Source organism: Platichthys flesus, chromosome 20 (genome assembly GCF_949316205.1).
Source record: "Platichthys flesus chromosome 20, fPlaFle2.1, whole genome shotgun sequence".
Taxonomy (NCBI): domain Eukaryota; kingdom Metazoa; phylum Chordata; class Actinopteri; order Pleuronectiformes; family Pleuronectidae; genus Platichthys; species Platichthys flesus.
The window spans coordinates 9,202,352-9,223,382 of NC_084964.1; the positions used below are offsets into that span (position 1 = coordinate 9,202,352).

The 21,031-nt window shown below is 46.3% G+C and overlaps 1 protein-coding gene across 1 annotated transcript in view; it reads right to left on the minus strand.

The window, feature by feature from the left end:
• The window catches only part of fam20cb (FAM20C golgi associated secretory pathway kinase b), a 50,113-nt gene extending 37,244 nt beyond the window's left edge, over nucleotides 1–12,869 (minus strand). The window contains exons 1-3 of the mRNA XM_062413937.1: nucleotides 11,544–12,869; nucleotides 11,120–11,295; nucleotides 7,609–7,687 (exon numbers count right to left, since the gene is read on the minus strand). Of these exons, the coding sequence (XP_062269921.1) occupies nucleotides 7,609–7,687; nucleotides 11,120–11,295; nucleotides 11,544–12,058 (770 nt within the window). The 5' untranslated portion in view covers nucleotides 12,059–12,869. The remainder of the gene's footprint in view (nucleotides 1–7,608; nucleotides 7,688–11,119; nucleotides 11,296–11,543) is intronic.
• Between the last annotated feature and the right edge of the window lie 8,162 nt (nucleotides 12,870–21,031).

Below are 21,031 nucleotides of genomic sequence, written 5' to 3' on the forward strand. Positions count from 1 at the left end.
AAGCTTCTGTCACTAAGTGCTCATGGCATGTTTGCCTATAGCAGAGCGGGCCATAGGTCTGCACTGCTTGCTCTCCATTACCACGACAACTTCAGTCCCATATTAAGAGATTTTAATCAGGGTGAGGCGGCTTAGCCTTTATTTTCAATTACTAAATATTCCATAAAAAAAAACCACACACACACACACACACACAAAGCTAACGGGAGATATCTCTGTCCTGTAAGACCATGGATTGAGACAAGTATGTTTCTCATCTATAATGTGTTTTGTTATGTAGCGATGTAACAGCCTATCAGCAATCATCTGAACTAGCCTCTGGGGGCAATGGCCAATAATTTGGGGCTTAGTGGATATCTGGGATACACTGTTTACGTTCAGGCTACTTTCTATTATCACACGAGTCAAACGTTTCTCCACCAAAAAATAAGTTTTAGTTCCAGATGACATATTTGCCAGCTATCGGCATATGAATGCAGTTAAACATGAACTGAAGCTAATGACAGACGTGATTGGTCGATCTAGAGACGCAAACCAGGAAGCCCTTGTCCCCCGCCTCCTGAGTCTGCGTATTCACAGGTATAATCTGTTTATAGAAATATAATAACCATTGCAAACGCGATTCATCAATAATGTGACTCTGTCTTTTCATAGGAGCTGTATAAGACCAGGTTCAGGGCCTCGGCCTTTTTGGTAGCAGACAACCTTTTACGATACAGATCATCTCAAGAGAAACAAAATGAGCATGTTTGAAAAAAATTCCATTATGTGAGTCCAGCCCAATGGAAATCTGTCTGCTTCTCTGATGCTTCCCTGACACGGCTGTCATTTCAGCATGCCCTAGCAACAGTGCTCTGCAAGGTCCCCCCCTCTCCTCCTTTCACCTATTTATCTAGCGATGAATAGAGGTGTTCTTAGCTTGGTATCCAGCCTCAGTCAGAAGTGCTGATAGTATTATATGACGGAGGTTCGGCAGCATGTGGGTGGATTTCACCACTTTTGTGTCGTCTTTTTTTTTTTTAAATCCTCATCTCTCTGTACATGCTGGGAGCAGCCAGGCCAGCACACAGTGTATTGGGTGAAAACAGTGCAGATGTGCTCTGCATGATCCTGGTGCACCAGCAGTGTGTCACAGTCTCTGCAGGGAAGACAGTAAAGGGGGTCAGATTACCAGGCCTGAGGGCTCCATTTGATTATATGTATCACTCTGCTGCACACGGAAATACATGTTCAGCTATTGCAAAATCTCTTCTTTACTACGTGTGATGACTGATGTGTGTGTGTGCGTGCACGTACCCGCTGCACACATGCGCTTTAGCGAGCAGTTCCTCCAAACGGAGCACTTGAACACAAAATATGCCGTAAACACTTTAATTTCTGCGTCGGCACAAACTGTAGGGCAGACAATAATACCCCGGTGAAACAATTATAGCGCAGGGGGAAACAGCCAGAACATTAAGCAGAGAGCTACGCTGCTAAATCACACGTCTCGCAGTGGCTGTAATTTTAGATTAATTATTCAACTGGTTCCTCCACCGAGCCAGAGCCAGGTGGCGGCGCAGAAAAGAACCGAACAGACACCTGTCCTGAGGTCAGTAAATGCTTTTTTCACAAGCGATTATAATATTCTGCTATTATTCACAGCTCTTGAGTCTAAGAAGCGGAGCACGTGCACGCTGCGTTGTATTTTGCAGTCGATGTAAACACACCATTTTGATTAAGAGAAACTGAACTGTGACAGTGGAAGGATTGCTGAGAGTTGACAGTTTTTTTTCAATACACACTAATATTGGGGTGTAGTGTGAGCAGGTTTAAAAAACAGCTTATATGAGATGTAAACTTTCCTTGAATTAAAAGCATGTAATCCATGCAAATGCATTTACTGTGGATTTCACTGATGTGCTACCTACTTTAATGCCGCAAGCGTGTACAGTATAGATTGTAATAACTACACGTACTGCACATGTCCACGTGATTGTGTTTCAACGCCTTATGCCACGGTTCACCGCGGCCCGCTGATGTGTGTGTTGCATTGCTTCCAGGTACGTGGGCCGGCAGCGTGAGGGTTAACGTGGTGCCGCGGCCCTCGGCTCCTGCCACTGAGCTGCTGTGAACGTCCTGTATTTTCCAGACAGAGACACACTCATCATCTGCACTCTGAAGGACTTGTCCTGAGGCCGGTTCGTCCCTTTAGTTTCTGACTCAAAGTCGCAGCACAGGCACAGAAGACCTTGTGAGTGCGACACCACACAGTAAACAAGCACACATGCAGACGAGCCCACAACCGACATACCAACCCAGCAAAAATATATATATAAAGAATGATGGGAGGAAAACAGAGGCACGTCCACATAGAGGTTAGTGTTTTTTGACGTCCATTTTGCCAGGCAACATACAGGAACAAGGGCTGGATTGTCCTTGTCTCATCAGCCTCCCTGTGTTTACTGTTTGTCTTGTTCAAAGGCAAATTTAGACGGGATAATAAGGCTTTTTGTTAAGGCATGCCCACCCCGGCTCCACACAAAGCTCCCTCAATCTTATTCTTTCACCTCCCACAGCTGAGGCCGCTTAATGAAACAGCATCAACACTCGCATGCAGCCAATTTCCCCACTCATATTTCACATTTAATACGGACATTTTTTTCTCCAGGCTGTTGTTTGTGCTCCCGTCAATATGTTATTGACACAAACGATGTGACATCATGGGCCTCCCGTCTCTTGCCTCCCCGATGTGTCAATCAAAAATTAGTCAGGGACCCGACGCGCCACCGATATGGATCGCTCGGAGGGGAGGGGCGGCGGAGAGAGCAGATATCCAATCTGCGACAACGCTCCCATGTGACCGAGCCGAGAGTCGTCGGATTGACAAGCGACACAATTAAGCCGAGGCGAGAAGAAACGGAAGACCGTCATTATATCAATCATCGCGCCTTCCTTCGTCGATCATCGGCGCTCGTCAGCTAATGGGCTTTGTGTGCTCGGAGACTAATTTCACTGCAAAACGTTGCAATCAAGCTTCTCCGGCTCAGAGCCATAACGGCAGGAAGAGACAAGGACCGACGGGAAAATAAAAGATTGTTTTCACAGCCAAGACACTCAGGTTCAAAGTGCTCAGAAAGTACAACACTACAGCTGGGACTCAAACCTACCGTTCAGCGGCTACATATCTGCAGGTGATATTGTAACAGAGGTCCCTAGATGTCCTTAAGTTTTTTTAAGTGCACCTCTTTATTTGCACTAAAAGGAACATGGACCTTTCTGACAGCAATAGGTGCACTACATGTATATACTGTATATGTGGTATTATTTGAACTTGAGGGTTAGCTTTTGAAGGTACAAAATGTCTTGTTGCTGGAGTGGTCCTCCCAGAGGGACTGTACCTTTTCAAAGGGACTGTACCTTTTCAAACGCTTTCTTTCTTCAGGGCTACAGAGCGCCGCTATGGGCTACCACTCCGCCTTGTAGTGCTTCCATTTTAATTGGTGATGGCCACAGTTGTGACCCCTGTTTTTTGCTACATGGTATCCAGTTAGCCAATGGGAGTTCAAACTGAGGGTTGGACTTTCAGCGTGATCAATCGAAGATCAAACATTGTGCACTGGAAGTAACGTTAAGCTTCATTAGCAGCACGCAAGGCTTTAGAGTTCCACCTTTCAGGCAAAACTGGATTCTGCCTTATCTCTATCTCATACATAACCAGACAGGGACAACTAGGGGCACTGCTCGGCTCACACTGAACAAGATTTACAAGAACAACCAGTAAGGATCAAGAGTATACTTGACTAGTTATTCCTGTTTTATGCCTCAGAGTCGGCAAGAGCTGTGGCTGGAAGTACCACGCTTTTTAGTTGCCTGTCCATAGTCCATTTGTCCCATTCTCTTGAGGTAATATGTTGTTGTTTGGCACTTGACCTGATAGATGAACTGATTCGATTTTGGTGGTCCAAGGTCAAGCTCCCTGTGACCCCATAAATCCCATTTGGCTGTGACTTAAGAACTTTCTTTCTTTTTAAGGGTTCACTACAGATTTTATATGAGTTTGGACAGACATGGATTCAAACAGGGACTTGACTGATCAGTGGAGACCTACATACAAATAATCATGAGGCAGTAATTCTAGTTCAGGTTTTAAAGAGATAGTCTATCTTCTGCCGGATAATATCCAAATGCATGCAGATGACGTGGTCATTTCCTTACACGCTGATTCAGAATAGAAAGCCACATCTTCACAAGCTGAGCCCCTGTACCTTGACTTCCACAGGCGTTTATTCGAAGACCATGTTTTTAGCACACACCCACATGTTTAGAAAATGCCCCAAAACAGTGCAAAGCGTTTGTTTATGGGAATAGAAAGAATAAATTATGGAAATGCTGAAATTCAATCCCGGCCATAAGCATAACAGGATGCAGAGGATGACGAAGATGATAATTGTGCTTAGTCATCAAACTGAGTATTATTCAGGATCCAAATGTTTTTCAACTGTCTGCTTAGGCAACACAGGGCTGGGACTCAACTGGGATTTTTTGGGTCCATCCCATTAATACTCTCTGATCTCACCAGGACTTTAGTCTTCACAAATGTTGCCCAACAGGCCTTGAGTTAGATTAGACCTGCTAAGACTGGGTTTATTCCAGTCTGGAAAAGTGAACCGCAGACAGCAGTTGAATGGGCTGATTCATCTATGTTTCATCATAGTGGACAGGTGTTGTGAGCCATTTCGTGGTGTCTCAATAGAGCAGGCGCTGATTAAATCTCCTACACATCATGCTAAGGTGTGTGAGGCTTTACAGACACATAAAGCGGAACCATCACTAAACAACATCACTGACTGTAGTATCAGAGTATCACTCTCTCTTCTTCTCTCTCTCTCTCTCTCTCTCTCTGAGAGGTATAGAGGAAAAGAAAGAAGAGAGAATACCTGAGGAGTTAATAGGGCAAGCCTGAAAATGGATTTCTTCATCTGCGCTTTTCAGTAAAGACCTTGTGCGAGAGAAAAACAAACAGACCGAGTTGCAGAGAGCGCGGCTGAATGATGGAGAATACTAAGAGCGTTAAAAAGACGGCGGGCCCGATAACCAGATAGAGCGGAGGAGCGAGAGTCCAGGTTTCCACAGATATGGAAGGTTGGAGGGTCGATGGCTACCCAGACGCCGCGTGCATGCCTTCCTGCCCGCCTCCCCCTCGCTGCCTGATCGCCTGGCACACATTTGCATTAGGAGTTGAGAGGAGCTGAGCAGAAGAGCACAGCCGGAGAAGCCTTTGATCTCTCAGCCTGGGTCTCTTTGATGCACCATGCAGAAACACACCAGCAGATTTGGCAAAGAGGGGATGACGCTGGGTGTTAAGTGTGTGTGTGTGTGTGTGTGTGTGTGTGTGTGTGTGTGTGTTTGTGTATGTGCAAGGGTGCATTCGTACAGGTGTTTACGTGTGTGTGATCTCTGCAATGATGTATATAGCTGGAATGACAATGAATGTGCAAATCTGTCAAGACCTTGATTAGTGTCCAAATGAGCAAACACACACAATCTCACATACACACACACACACACACACACACGCCACACACGCCACACACGCATGCCAGCATGACTTGCCCTATTTTGTTAAAGTCAAGTGCATTCAAGCAACAGGGAATGAAAAAGCTCTTGCTGTTTTCTGGGATTATCAAACATCACGGCGGCTCTGACAACCCCAACTGTCAAGCAACAGATTTACATCCAAACCCATCACCCCGTGCTTTTCTCCGAAAATGTCATTTCACATTTCCGTCTGGGTTCAAATTCGAGGCAGTGCACCGAGATAATCTGTGGGATTTCCACTCTGTGCGTGTATTGACAGCACTCTCCGCCCGGGTCTCCTCGTCGGTCTCTATCTTCCTTCCCCTCGCCGTCTCCTCCTGTCCTCTGCCCCTCACCTCTCCTTCCTCCTCCCTCGCACACTGCAAACCTCTCCTCTTTCAGATCTTTATCCCTCCTCTCACCTCGTTCTCATCTCTCCTCTTCCTCGGCCTGTCAGCATGATTTCAGGCTTGTTGCGTCTGGCCTGACTTAGTGTGGTACGACTGAAGCGGTAATTACGCCAGTCTCTAAATAGCCTTTCCTCCCACTGAAAACCTTACTACCTATCATCCACAGGCTTAACCCCGCTCCCCAGGCCTATATGCCGGGGCCAGACAACAGCCTGCGTAGAAAACCATTAACCCACAATTAAATCACAATCACCATAACAAAGGACGGGTGACATTCAAATCCACCAATCGAGAAGGGATTAGAAGCAAAGAGCACTTCTCTCGGGATGTCTTATCTTCTAAAATATGACAGCGTGGATAAAGAACAAGTGAATTAATCAAATATTTCACAGTATCTACCGGGGTATTTTTTTTACCACTGGGGAGACTTATCTCCTCTACCAGTTAAGCCAGTGTGTATTACAAGGTGTGCAGAGGTAGGCTCAGGTAGAACAGGAACATGTTGTTTTCACCTCTTTATGTGAGACATCAATGATATGCTTTAGTTCACAGGGTTGGATGTTCTTATATCACAACTATAAACAGGGTTCATACACATTTTGACCAATGCATTTCCATGACTTTTCCATGACCTTTCAATGACTTTAAACCACATTTCCATGACCTAACATTTTGTGAAACCTCTGTGTATACGCGGAAAAGTGACAAAATGTAGTATTCAAACCAACAATGAAAATTCCAAGGCATACAGTATACCTTAAATGACACAAACCCAAGTATGCCTACTTATATTTTGAGCGTATTTCTTTAAAAGCATATGAATTTGTAAAATTTGTTTAAAACTCAGCACAACGACATAAAAATAGGAATATAACAAATTTTCATGACTTTTCCAGGTTTTCCATGACCATATGACCCCTGTATAAAGAGCCATATGCCTGTAGCAAAACAATTTGAGGTAATCCATTGAAAGTTCCAATTCAGAACCTCAAACTCATTGTGATTTGGTTTGGAGTGCATTGTGTTCAGAGCATCACAGGCTGTAGGATCAGTCCGCTTGTGTTCAAGGCGGTGACATTTCGCTGACAAGAAGTTTTAACATCAAAACACAGAAAATTGATCAGATGAATCAGTCATAAAAGGAAAGTCACTGTAGCCCGAGGGCCGGCCGACCTCCAACGTGGCGACTGAAGGATGTGATGTGTCACCTGAAAGCCCCGCGAGGTGAAAAAGCCTGTTTAACGTTTTGGCTCTGACACAGCAGAACGGCGTCGGGCCCGTCGGTCTGATATCATGATTGTGCTGAAATGAAAGCAATCTGATATATGGCCAGAGAGGAGAATGAGGAAAGGAGATTGATGTTGTGAGGAGAATGAGTAGTTGGCGGGACGCGAGAAAGGGAGTCAGTCCAAGGCTGCATGGTCGGAGTTTTATGCTGAAATGGCACTCGAGGTTTAACGCGATGCAAAAGAGATTGCCTTTTGTCAAAGAGGGTGAACCCGACGCAGGCCACCCTGCCTGGTGGAGCAGGCAAGAAGTGAGGGCAGTTTAACCCGAGGAAAACGCTGCTCCAGGAAACTTTCATTTAACACACGTGAAGCAGAAAATGCATTTTCTGCTGAAGAGCAAAATAACTTACTTCATAGGTTTGAACAGAGCCTGGCCGTAGTTCTGGAAGGTCATGATGAGCTTCAGCTGAGTGCCTCCGGACTTCATCGCTGCCGGAGTCAAACAGATAAGACTGCTGTTAACAATATATACAATGCATTTACTGTTAGGGCAAAACTTCACATAGCTCACTGTGGAAAGAAAGAAATGAGCCGTGCTAATGTAAGCCAACAGTGACTGATAGAAACTGACCCACTGGAGATGAATTTTAGTTTCACAAAGGTTTGGACGCTAGGTATTACCTAATAGCTGGATAGCCAATCTGACCATGGACATTTATAACAATCATACGACATTTTATCTCAGTAATTAAATAACACTTCATAAATTATACCAATAAATGAATAAATAAAACAGGCAGCTTCCTCCTTTGTTATACCAGTGATTTTTTCGCCCGCTCAAGTTTGGAGTTCGGTTCATCTGGAGCTCTAGCTCTGACCAACACAAAAAAATGGAGCGCAACTTCAGTCGACAACAATTTAACAAGATACACAGAAATTACACGGAACATGAATAGCTATAAAATATCAGAATCTCAAAACCCAATGTGAATGTGTTCTAAAGTTGCATGTTGATTTTAACCAGCAAGCTGAGACGGGCCACCGATTTCTCCCAGTGCTGCTACTGGTCAGTCGGACTGTAATGTCGATGTGTTTGTGTGGGAAAGCAGGGGGGGGGGGGCAACACAGAGCAATGCACACACCTCTGAAATGAAACACAGCTCAAAATGCAAGGTTAGTGCAAAAAAAAAAAAAAAACATCATTATGAAAGTGAAGCAGGGCAATTATAGGTTGTGCATTCTTAGTATTTACAATGCGCACACAGGGTATGCATCGACCCCCCATCGATTCTTTTCATAACAACTTAATGATTAAACATTAGTGTGGCTCCATCTATTTCTATAAAATACCCATTGAGCTGGAATCAAAGCAAAGCAAACCCGAGGAGCCTGCTTACACTGATCTGCTCACAGGCTTCCATTGTTTCGTTGAATGAGATATTGACTGACACTGACATGTCAGTGCACACCTGATGCCTAGACAATCGATTCCCCCGTTGCCCGGGCTAAGTGAAGCGCACTGTTGTACATGCGAGCTTGTGCGTGCGTGTGTGCGTAGATGCGTGTTTGTCCACGTGTCCGTATTTGTGTGTGCTCGCTGTCTGAAAAGAGGGAGCACTGATGTCACAGTGTTTGTTCGACGGGGAAGGGAAACAGAGAGGGTGAAGGACAGCGAGTGCTCGACCGCCGCTCTCTGTTCCTCCGCTGTTTACTCCCTCTGTTTGAATTCTCTGGGGCGCCGATGTCTCGCTCTCTTTCGCTCGCTGTCTTTCTGTGTTTCAACTCATCCCTCTGTCCTTCAGGTCCCTTACTGAACATGCTAATGCCGTCTAGAGGCTCTCTCAGGACCGGGCTCGGGGGGCCGGGCCGAGGACCACACACAGAGCTCAAACAATCTGCGCCTGTTTCAGCTGATCGATTGGAAAACGGCGTGTCGGTGGCCTTTTGCCAAAGAACAACCCTTTCAATCAATTCTCTCATTTATTTCTACATATGGGAATCATGTGGACAAGCCAAATGTTTACAGAGAGGAAATGACAAGCGGAAGGATCGATGTGCGGCTGCCCTCACCTGCTGTGTTCGCGGGGAGGTCGAGAGACGCTTCAGATAAAGGGTCATTTAAATTTACTCGATAGGAACTCAGTCATGTGGAGCGGCAGTTCAAAGATCATGAAAATTAATGTTTCACGTTAACCTCCACTCGCAGTAAGCAAAACATTTGTTGAAATCATATGTAATATCATATCTGATTCCGTGGCTGCTGCACGCTATGTCTCCACTGATGAACATTGGTCATAAGAGGTTACAGTACAAAATTCATCCAAGCAGTCCTATCCTTAAGTTTAGATAATAACTGACTGCTGTTGGCTTTTATTGGTATTCTGCCCCAGGCCTGTGTTAAGGCTCTGTAATTACTGAGCCACCATGTATTTAGCTGGCTGGAGACTCTGCAAACTCGTTCCTCTACCCAGCGAGGCCGACAGACGAGGGAGCAGATCTGGGAAAAACAGGGAAGCTCTTGAGCAGGAAGGACAGAAAAAGAAAGGAAGAAAGTCTTTGTGGAGCGACCCAGGCAGCGCAGGTAGTTCTGCAAGCAGTTAATCCTGCCGGCCGACAAGTATTTAATCTTAGCTACAGGCCAGTAACAGTTTTGTCATTGGCAGATAAATCTGAAATCTGCAATCACTTTTTCACAGTGAGTGCCAGATGCGAGACCTTGAGTCGACAAGCACTCTTGGAATGTGGGAGCTGGACGGAGCCAAAAAGGGAAGACAATCTCCCCAGAGAGAAAAAAAAACAAAAGCAGGAATAGATTCCATATAACCGCCCCGGGGTGGATTATTCCCGTCGTCAGGTATCCACCTGCACTTGCAGCTAAGGCTTTGTGGCGCCACGGTCGGAAGCTAGATTTGCTGTGTGTTTGCCGATTCAAATAAAAGTCCCAGAATTTGAAATGAATCAAACCCCAATGTACAGTAGCTGTGTGATATGCATTGAGAACCAGGTGTTATCTATAGCTTGATGCATTCTGCTGCGGCACCCTCGTATACCTGCAGACTCGGGCGGCAGGAGTGTGCAGGCTGATCAGAGTCAGAGAATCAGAGTCCTCTTTGGCTCGCTCTTGAACTGACGCTCAGCGCTGCCAAATTGGACTGTTCTCCACAAACCTGGGCTGCGTCTTATTCGAATGAGCATGCAAAGTTTTCAGCCTCCTTCTCCTCTCTGGGTATCACGACTGGGGCTAACAGGGCACTTAGTTAAATAGCTTCAATTCCTTTTTACATAGTTATTTGATTACAAAGTCTTTGCTTTGGAACAGAAACCTTTTAAAAGTCCTAACCCTGCTCTGGCAGACGATGAGCCAGAGCAGGGTTACAGATATTATTTTATTCCTGTAAACAAGGTTTTGGTTTCTTCTATTCAGCCTCATACTGTAACATGGAGGACTAAATTCCTCTTTCAGCACCAGAACAAACCGAATAAAGTCTGTTTATGGATGTCTAAATACAGATATTTGTGACCCACTTTTTTTTCTTCAGAAATATTTAAGATTGTCTTCCTCTGAGATCTGATTAGGCAACTTGGCATCAAGTCAAATCTGGCAACTTTGCTGACGCCCCTTTCTCGTACTTTGACCCCCTTCCCCCGTCAACTTATGCAGCCACTATGGCCCGGGTTCAATCCATGAGCAAAACTAACATCTGCTTGCGTCTGCAGGCAAGTGATCTGTCTGAGTGTCATTGTAAAGCATCTAAGATCATCTTTAAAGCTCAACACACCTTGGGGCTAAGTTTGATTTGAGTGTGACCAAAAGACGTGTGTAAATTTGACCCTCCATCTGTGCACCCAAACCCTCCTGTCGGCTGCTGCTGCCATTGAGTCACCCCATCTGTTGTTTTTTAGCTTCCGCTCGTGACTCACCCACACTGGTGATCCTCTGGGTGACCAGGTCCTTCAGGAGGGCATCGATGACCGGGTTGTGTCTGGAGTACAGCTCGTATCGATTAATCCCAATGTGGAAGCGGAGCCAGTTAGGGTAGGACTCTGCTGTCAGCTCCCCTGTGGGGCTGAACTCATCAACGTTGCCTTCAGTATTCCTGGATGAGAACAGGAGGAGTGAGAGAAGAAAGAATGAGAGTGGGTGGGAGAGAAAAATAAAGAGAGGATTTTCAGGTTTTTGTGTAAAGAGTGACCGGTGTTGTGCAACAGCACATGAGCACAGACTAAGGTGATTGGGCAGAGCTGTAAGCCCTCTCATGTGATGTTTTTTTTTTTTTTTTTGACAAATTATTCAAATGTTTCATCAGGGGTGAGAGGCTGGCTGGGAAAGGCTTCAGGTTTTTACCATGCCTGGTCCTCTGCTGCTTTGGGGTCAAATCGGATGTCCGTGTTGACGTTGAACAGCGTGTCCTCGTCTGTCAGAGGTGGCAGGGCTCGTTTATATAAGGGGTGCTCATAGAGAGCCAGCAACCTTGAACCCTGCACCGGCATGTTCTTGGCCGACGCGGCGTCCTGGATGAACTGTCTCTTCCTGTCACCGCGCAGCCCGTGGAGCTCCAGCCGCCGGAGAGCCTGCGTCTTGTCGCCCGTCACCGGGCTCCTCTCCAGGGAGTGGGAGGACACGTTGGAGCTGGGCTCGTTGCTGAAGTCCTGGAGGATCCGCAGGGTGTGCTTGTTGGGCCAGCCCTGCTGCTTCCCCCAGCCCTGGGGCTCCTCGCTCGGCGTGTGGGAGCAGGAGCAGCCCCCGCTGCCGTGCCTCTCCAGCTTCGGCAGCAGGTCTATCATTATGTGCATGGAGCAGGCGATGAGGAACACCATGAGGATCAGAACCCGGAATTTGCGCAGGAGGATCATCTTCATGGTTTCCCGCTTGAGCAGATGGGAGTATTTACTGCAAATGATCAGCACGCAGATGAACAGGCTGACTACATCGCTGATGATGTTGATTAGACTGGACGCCAATCGGATGAAATACACATTGAACACGTAGGAGCCATCGTCACTTGCCGTCTTGAGTGAAGGATTCAGTGTTCAGCCTTCGGATCTTCAACATCAGAGTTCCGCTCAGTGCGCGCGCGTGTCCGGGCGACGGTCGAGAAGCGCAAACAAATCACCCGCAAGTGTCCAGGTGGAGCAGGTCGAGTGGGTTCACACCAGCGCTGGATTGGCGCAAAACCACATTCTTTGCGCACAGCCGCTCCCGTCGACCCGCGGGTATTGTGCAGAACAAGTGAGTACGGTCCGAAACCAGCTGAGGAAGTGGATCCATTAAACGCGTGTGTCCGGGAGGTCCGACTGCGCGCAGAGGTCTCAGCGTCCAGCCTCGGTCCCGAGAGGGGGAGCGCGGCGGCAGCAGCAGCAGCGCACCAGCTGGGACGTGGGATAGAAATGTACGGGGAGTGCAGCTCCTTCGCAATAAACTGCTTTTTTAGGGAAAGTCCCCGCAAAAGTAGCCGACGTGTGCGCTCTCATCCACCTCGGCGGTCCTCGGCGGGATGCGTAATTCTGTCACATCTGGCCGTAGCTGATAACCCGACGCGAGCCCGAGCGGAATAAGAACGCGCACATCGGGTATAACAGGAGACAGGAATCCTCCCCGCGGGGCCAGGCAGCCTCCAGGAGTGCAGCGGTGTGAGAGAACAGCACCCCATGTAGCATGTGTGGTTCTGGGTGGGTGTGTTAAATACGACGGCGCAGTCGGGACTAGATCCTGCCTTTGCTCAGCGTCACCGTGCGCACATTGGCTGAGAGGGGGAGAGAGAGAGAGAGAGACACTGCGACCGTGCGAAGCGTATAACCGCTCGTCTGTGCTCATCCCGGCCTGAAATCCTCCCCTGCACATCCCGGCTGCGCAACAAGAGGGCGTCTTTTCACCGGCCACCCTTTCTCAGTCTGGCTCACACGCAGCAGCATCAACGCCGTGTGATGTTGTTTTCCCTTCATCTGCCGGAATCCCTTCTGAAACGTCTCCGCCGAGACGACAGTCGATCCATCGACGATACATTAGACAGGCCTATTAGAGCGCGCATCAGTCTGAGGATCCAGTTCCATCCTGCGCTGCTGCCACTCAGCAGCAATTACATCTTCGATAATGTTTAAAGGGCTGCATGAAATGAAAACCCACAAAGCGCCTCTCAGCACCGAGCTCTTCATGGAGCAGGGAAATCAGCTGGCCGTCCATGCTGCTCTCCAGCTGACCTCTAACCCGTGTGAAGCTCGTGCAGCACACAGATTACCATGAAAGCCAAACACGGCCATCTCCAACATGCAGCCAGGGGAGGAAGGCTTCTGTTTGACGGCTAATTGGCACAGCGTCATGCCTGCAGCCACGCGTCTTAGATGGGCAGCAGATACAGGGAATGAACGTCTTATGTTTCACTGTATACGGGATATGAGTGATTGTCATCCTGTCTGTGATTACAGTGGGGGCAGTTTCCAGTCAACGCTGGTCGAGATGCACAAATGAGCACAAGGAACAGGACATATCAGGTGTTTTATACCTGCTGCTTGGATCACGTTGTATCAAATGCTGGGTTACATGCTCTCTTCACAGTGAGACGTGTCTTCCAGGCCATCTTGTCCTTTTTTCGGACATTGACTGAGGTTTTATGGGAACTTTATATTTGCATAAAGAAGTGGAATGTCTGGTCACTGCGATACAGCCGGGGTACATAGGATCTAGAAATCCCCAGTACATTCAATGCTCATAAAAAAAATCTAAATTTCCTCTCATTACTACAGATTGTAGTCCTGTACTACCTACTAATAGGGCAATTAAAACATAGGTACAACTTCAAAAGCTAGCGTACGTAATATATCATCATCACTCATTATTATAATCACTGTCATTAGGTGGGAGAAAGAAGGTTAGCCAGTCATGTTATCTGGTATTTCCCGAGTGCCCAGTATGTAGATGGTGTGGCAGATTCCTTCTTGGGGCGGCGTCACCAGCGGCGATGGGTGCCGTCAGGTTTCTCGTTTATAAATGTGCATGGTGAAATAAACAGTCCCGGGTTTGCCTTGTGAGATTCGCTGTCATGATGGGCCCCTCAATTCTCCTGAGACACTCAGTGGGCTTGACCTCGCGGGCAGAGCGGTGCCATCTCCACAGGGGGGGCGGTGTGCAAACACAGCAGCTCCCACTGGTCTCTTTCCTCACCACTGACAGCCCAGCTGGGTGTCGCCTTTAGGTCAGGAACCCAGACTGGGCATAAAATAGTTGTCTTGTTGTTCTGGTTTTCGGGCTCGGGGGTGTGGCTGATGTTTAGGGTGTTGCCAGATATGTCTCATGTTAAAAAATAGAAGAGCGAGGATGATGATGGCGGCAAGCAGGAGCAGAGCAGGTTTCTCTCCGTTGGCTGCCTATACCTGGTGTCTGAGCGGTAGCAACGGGACGTCTCCTCAAATCTTCTTCTGCCATTCTCACAATGAGGTCACCTGTCTCCCAGCCTCAAGCACCTGGGGCGGTCTCTCTACCCCTCCCCCCACATGCCAAGTTCCAAGCAGGTGGAAAGTTCAGTGTATCTTATTGTGTGGTGAACGCTTAGTCACTGGGGCCTCCCTGGTGAGATGTGACGTCTACTGGTTTGGGAACCCATTGTCATTGTTGGCATAAAACCGAGTAGTGGCTACACTGATGTTTCTATGGTTAACGGTATCTGGAATGGTCCTTCCCACCTGCATGCTCTTCAGTCCTTCCTCCCAAGGTCTCTCACCACAATAAAGTCACCTGGTTCCAAAGTGTGAATCCTCTTCTCTACAGCCCTCCGGTTAAGACTGCCTTGCAGAAAGCTGCAGTGGAAGAGGACAGGGTTTCAACAACAAAATGTCCTCTTCACACTAACTTACTGTGGGATGTTGTCTTTTCTGATGTCGAGCTTTCTGACAAGTGCAGTATGAGAGGGTTTAGAACCACTTGTGTTTTTTTCAACACAATAGGAAATGCTTCTATTCCTATCAGCCCTGTTACTTTACAAAATTTAAACCAGTTTGTTAATTTTGTTCTTAGCCTCTTGTGTGAGGGTGTTGTTATCAGAGTTGAGAGCAATGCTTGGAATTCTCCACTCATAAGCACAGATGGAAGATGTTCAGCAGCTAGGGCGAGTACAGCTGTGTCCTGCCTGAAGATGGAGCCATGTTCCTGGTGGTCCTGCTGCTGCAGCATCGGAGGTGACGAACAGTGGGGGTCTGCTCTCCTGCTTGATCCCTCATGCCTCTCCCATCACTCTGCTGAGACTCGGATGGAGCGGAGGTGAATCTGGCTGCGCCATTTGGGCGGATGATGATGATGGTGCTGGCTGTGGATCTCCAGATCAGTTTCTAGTTTGTAGATGTTCTTCTTGCAGCCAGCATGCGTATTCCTTCCAGTTTGATTCAAATTCTATCTTTTCAATAACTTTCTTTTTTTGTTTACTTTGCTTTTGGTTTCTTGTTGTCTTGCCAGTGCTTGGGAAACCACACTTCTTTATTCACTTGTCGATTGGGTGCTCTCTTTATCTTGACTGGTAATCATGTATTAAATATTAAGGTTAGTTAATTTAGGTGCTGTCACATTGAGACACATACATATATTATACCCTATATAGTGCACTCAAGGTTTCCCATAATGCATCATGAAAAATAGTGCACAACCGATGGTCACTAAGCGAGCAGGGCAGCAGAGAGAGAGGGCAGCAGGAACAGCCCAGCCGGTCCTATAAATGTAAATACGAGCATCATATCCCATCACAGCACAAACTGAGACAGACAAGTTTAATTCTATATATAAAGATGCTCATTCAAAGTGTTAACACTGTATGTGTAAAATAAACCCTTTTTCACAGGCAGATGTAACCACTGGAACAAAACGTCAGTTGAGAATGTAAAGCAGAAACAGACAGATAATTCAAACAGCAGGGTGGAGATCTTGGCTTATCTGATGCTCTAACAAGTGTGTGTCGGCACAGCGAGCAGGAAGTGATCGGTTTATTCCAGAAAGAAGCATCAGGTGACAAACTTGGTCTTTTGTGTCACACTTAAAAGAAAGGATTGTTGTATTTCTACAGAAGGGAGCACCCGCCCCACCCACAGCCTTTCCCCCCTGAATCACTGCGTAATCGAGGGTTTACACTCAGAAGATACACTGGCCGTTGACATTTTGGGGCCTTTTAACAGTGACTAATTCCAAACAAAGCAAAATGTCCACGGGGCTGCCTCCTCTGGTGTCGGATGTCAGTGATGGCGCGAGTGTGGGAGACAAAGTGATGCTTGTTGCCTGTCCAGATCTCATGCCAGCCACTGTACCCTGTGGCCTAGACTGGCCTGGGGTGAAACAAGCAGAGATGAATGTGTATTGATGTCAGTCAGACATGGATCACAGCCGTCGATGGGTCAATGGCTCCTCACAGGGCCTGTCTTGTGCAATCGTATACTGAGCCTTTCAGGAGGAATTTCTCGGGCTGCTCGATTGTCTCTCTCTCTCTCTCTCTCTCTCTATCTCTCTCTCTCTCTCGCTCTCTCGCCGGGCTGTCATGTCAACACACTTCTTTTTTTTAACTCTCATTTTACATGGTGTCAATTGACATTAGCAGTTCAGATGTACTAATAGAAGCGGACTGTCGTGAGATGACAATTTGCGACTCCAAAGTAATAATCTCGTTCTGTTACAGGGCAGGAAAAACAGGCCATCATGACAACGCATAAGAAAACAAAAGAGCCACAGACAAAAGGGATCCGTCTCTGGGATTTCCTGTGTCCAATTTCCCCCTTTGTCGGCACCATGCATATCCTCCATGACCGTGTTTTTTTTTTTTTTTTTTTCAAAAGAGTGACATAACCGGCTGATTGAGAAACACCATCCGCCGATCCATCCCACCTGACAACAGCGTTCAGAGCACCTAGACCTTGCACAGACAAGATCAGAAGGAGGGGGGGGGGGCAGGGCACCATAACAGATAGCTGACTACAGCACAGGTCATAAATACATAAGATTTATGTCCTCTACAGTTCACTGTGTCTCCCGGTGAGATATCACAGGGCGATAGCGAGATAGCACCATATCCGTGTTCCCATCTGCACTCACACTGTGACAGGTGAGCTCCACAACTGCTCAAAGTCTCAGAGCCACATGTGATTTGAGTCGGAATGGAAAAAAAAACAAACATGATATTTTACATCATAACACAATCTCCTCTGTGATGAGAAGAAGCGTAGTACAGTTATTCCCTTATGTTTCTGCAACAAAACACCATTATCTCTTCTTGTAGCCATCATTTTTTAATACCAGGAAACGCCAAACAGGTTTGCTCGCTTGGCTTTACTGGCCGGGGTTTTTCGCTTTTTGACGAGTGAAGAAGGTATGACAGCTCAGTGCAAGCCTGTGAACCCTTTTGAAAAGGTCATTGAACTTTGAGCTTCACATAGGAAGAATGCAGAAGGAGAATGTTTTGGAGAGGCGCATTCAAAACAGCAGAAACATCTCAGCGTTCAGGTAAAGGGTGACATCCGAGTACAAATGTATGACAGTAACAACACACAGCTCATCAACCATCATTGTCATGTGAGATTCAGCTAGGATTTTAGCATCAGTTTTAACCATGGCTGCAGTGGGCAAATGTACCATGTTAAAATGTGAAAGTCACCCTGAAGCTGCAAAGAAATAAAATGCTGACAATTGTTTAGCATTTCAAGAAAAAGAAGAGAGCAAGAGCAGGTCGGAAGCCGAGCTGAGGCTTGGACCTCCCTGCCTCCCATCCTCCCACATCCCTCCATATTGTCGGTGTTCCACATGTATTGTCTGAGTAAATTCGTTTGTCTGAATTTGCCCTTGGCGTGACCAGGGCTGAGTGGGGAACAAGACTAATTTCCATCCCTGAGCAGCGCCCCACTCGCCGCATCTGATACGGCACATTTGAATGGATATTACAGATAACGATGCCCTCTGTTGGCCCCAATAAGCCTCACGCCGCACTCACTGCTCCTCCAGCTCCTTGACCCTCCTCCTCCTCCTCCTCCTCCTCCTCCTCCTCCTCGTTCAGCCCCTCCTCGCCACCCATCGCCGGTTGCTCAGTGCAGGGAGCCCACCGACATATTTATACTGTCGTGAAAATCACTTCGGTAAAAATATTCCACAGCTGCGGGAGACCAAGTGAAGTTTTCAAATCCCCAGACTTGCCTCTGAATCACTCGCACCCAAAGCTGTTCTGCTTTTGTCGTTCTTAATACTGTTTGCATTCTTTTGTCATCCCCTTTGTTCGTCCCTTCTCATCTCTTTTCCTATAATGTCTGAATGAATCATTTTTGTTTGCACAATTATCACTTGAGGGTGCCTGCACAAAGCAACGCTGACATTCTATTTGATTGCATTTCAGGGGTGCGTGAGAGAGACGCGTGTTTTCTTTGTGCGCTGCACTTTGTTTCCACTTGCAGAGGGATGGAAGTTGTTTATAAAAATGATTGCCATCTCATTTAGAGTTCATTGTTTTGTGTGATAATGCCTGGAGGCTTAAAAAACAACCATATTTTCATCTCTTAACAGATCAGTGGTTCTAAGTTATTATTAGTTTATCTACAAAATGTGACAAGCCGGGAATTAAATGTTTTTTTTTTTCTCATTAGGAAAAATCACAGTGAGTTGATTATGGAAAATATCCATCACCCATATTTTTGGCTAGTGCTGATGATGATGATTTTATCGAAAACCAAAGTTCATTCATACATTATCTATACTATATATATAAATATATCCTTTTGAAGATCACAGGTAACCAATCCCAGCTGACCTGTGGCTAGAGGCTAAAGTTAAGCGATTTATGTGAAAAATTTTATCCAATTTAATATCAATCCATTCAGACGTTTCTAGCAGAGCCGTCACCTCGTGGTGCCACCAAAGACATCAGGGTTTATCCTCTGGGGACCCTGGATACCTATATGAAATTCCTTGGAAATATAGAACTCCGCTCAATGGTTGTTGAGACATTGCACAAAAATTCTTGGAACCATTCATGAAAATGTTTGCGCCAATTTGTCAAGCAAGGGGGAAAAAAATAGCAACATTGTGATCTGTTAGTGGCATTAGGGTGAAAGGAAAATGGGATCAACAAAGTCTGTATGATTCATTATCTGGAAACCACGAATGTTCCAAATAAAATAAAAACACGGCAATCCGTTGGACAGTTGTCGGGATTTTTCAGTCTGGACCGTGGACTGACCAAAGCCAACTGCAGTCCCTGGAGCCGTGCTGCTAGCGTAGCTGAAACAATACACAAACAGTCAAACGATGGAAAACAGTTGCTCAGAGTTGGCTTTCCAGTCCTGCAGAACAAAACCATTACTTATCTACTTATCTAACCCAAAAGGGAATGAAACGACTGAATGAGCATAAAGAATTAATTAAACGAGAATGAGGTTGTGTGCGCTTAAACAGAATATCTACAGGAAGGGAAAAGGAAAGAGAGTACACATGTTCCTCCTTGAATCCGTACTCTACTAAGTGGTGATATAGATTCCCCATGGGTCATCTCTATAAACATCTTAAAAGCCCAGACTGTCTGTGGCTCTAATAAGATGTTATTGAGAAAACTTCTCCTGACCCCGTATGCCTCCTTCTACTCTCACACAGTGGAGCTGACTCTCCCTGCTTCTCCACCTTGGGGTTATTTTTAAGTCTATTTGGGAGGTGCTCTGTCTGCACTATACTTATCCAGGATATGCTTGTTTGGCTTGTGTGTGTGTGTGTGTGTCTGTGTTTTAGTTCAAACAGTGAGAAGTGTGAGAAAGACGAGCGCTGTGCAAATGAGTGTTTGGGGTTAGTGCTGGAGTGTGCGTGTGCTTGTGGGCGGACACCTGGGTCACTAGGTACAGTGATCAGTGTGTTTTGGGGCTGATGCATCCAACCATAGGCCCTTGCTGTGTTTGTCCCGCTGGCTGCCCTGTAATCCTATAATTAGAGCCCTGGCCGGACCACTTTAATGAAGGCTGGCTCGGATGGATGAGTGTTTCTGTTTGGATCATTCAGTCCGAGCGTGTGTTTATTTTGGAGGGTGACTCCGTTGACCTGTAGGCCTCCCCACCATGGCGATCTCTGCTCAGCCACGGATATAGCAGCGACCCTCTCCACTCGCTGCCCGAGAGCAATCATCTGTGGTTAGTCTGTCAGTGCACTTTCACTCTGATTGCCTGAGATGCTCTTTGACCTGTGGGTTCACCTCAGAAAGCTATGAACCCTCATGAAGGGACCACAGCATTTAAAAGCACTGATACAACTGTTGTGTTGTTTGACAGGGTAAACACCAGTTTGTTTTCTTGTTTACTTGCTGAGAGTTAGATGTTGTTCTGTACCAGTCAGCTCCCAAGACTAAATATGAGGCTAAATTTAGTGTTGAACTCAGTTTCCCTCACTCTGTCCTCCCCCTCATCAATGAACAAGATACAGCTCATTAGAAGAAAAGATAAATAAACATTAAGTTGAGGTTTTACACGTGGTTATGAGCTGGAAAAGTTTTAAAGATTTCATTTTTGTTGAGCACCACATACCGTGTTTTTTAATGAGCTTCAATGGCACTAGTAGCCAGATTTTATTTAAGGAGAGAGGCTAGCTGTTTACCCACTTACAGTATTGATCTCAGGCTACTTTGGTCAACTGCTGGCTATAACTTCATATTTTGCAACTTCTGCCAAAAAGCTAAAGTAAAGCACAAACTGAATAATTAATTTAGTATATGTGTAAATTATTAAGTTGGTTCTAAAACAATATGTTGATCAAGCAACATATTAATCGACAGCAAATAAAAAGACGATATTGATAATTAATAAATAGTTTAAATAGAAATGCAATGGTTGTGGTTCCTTAGCGGT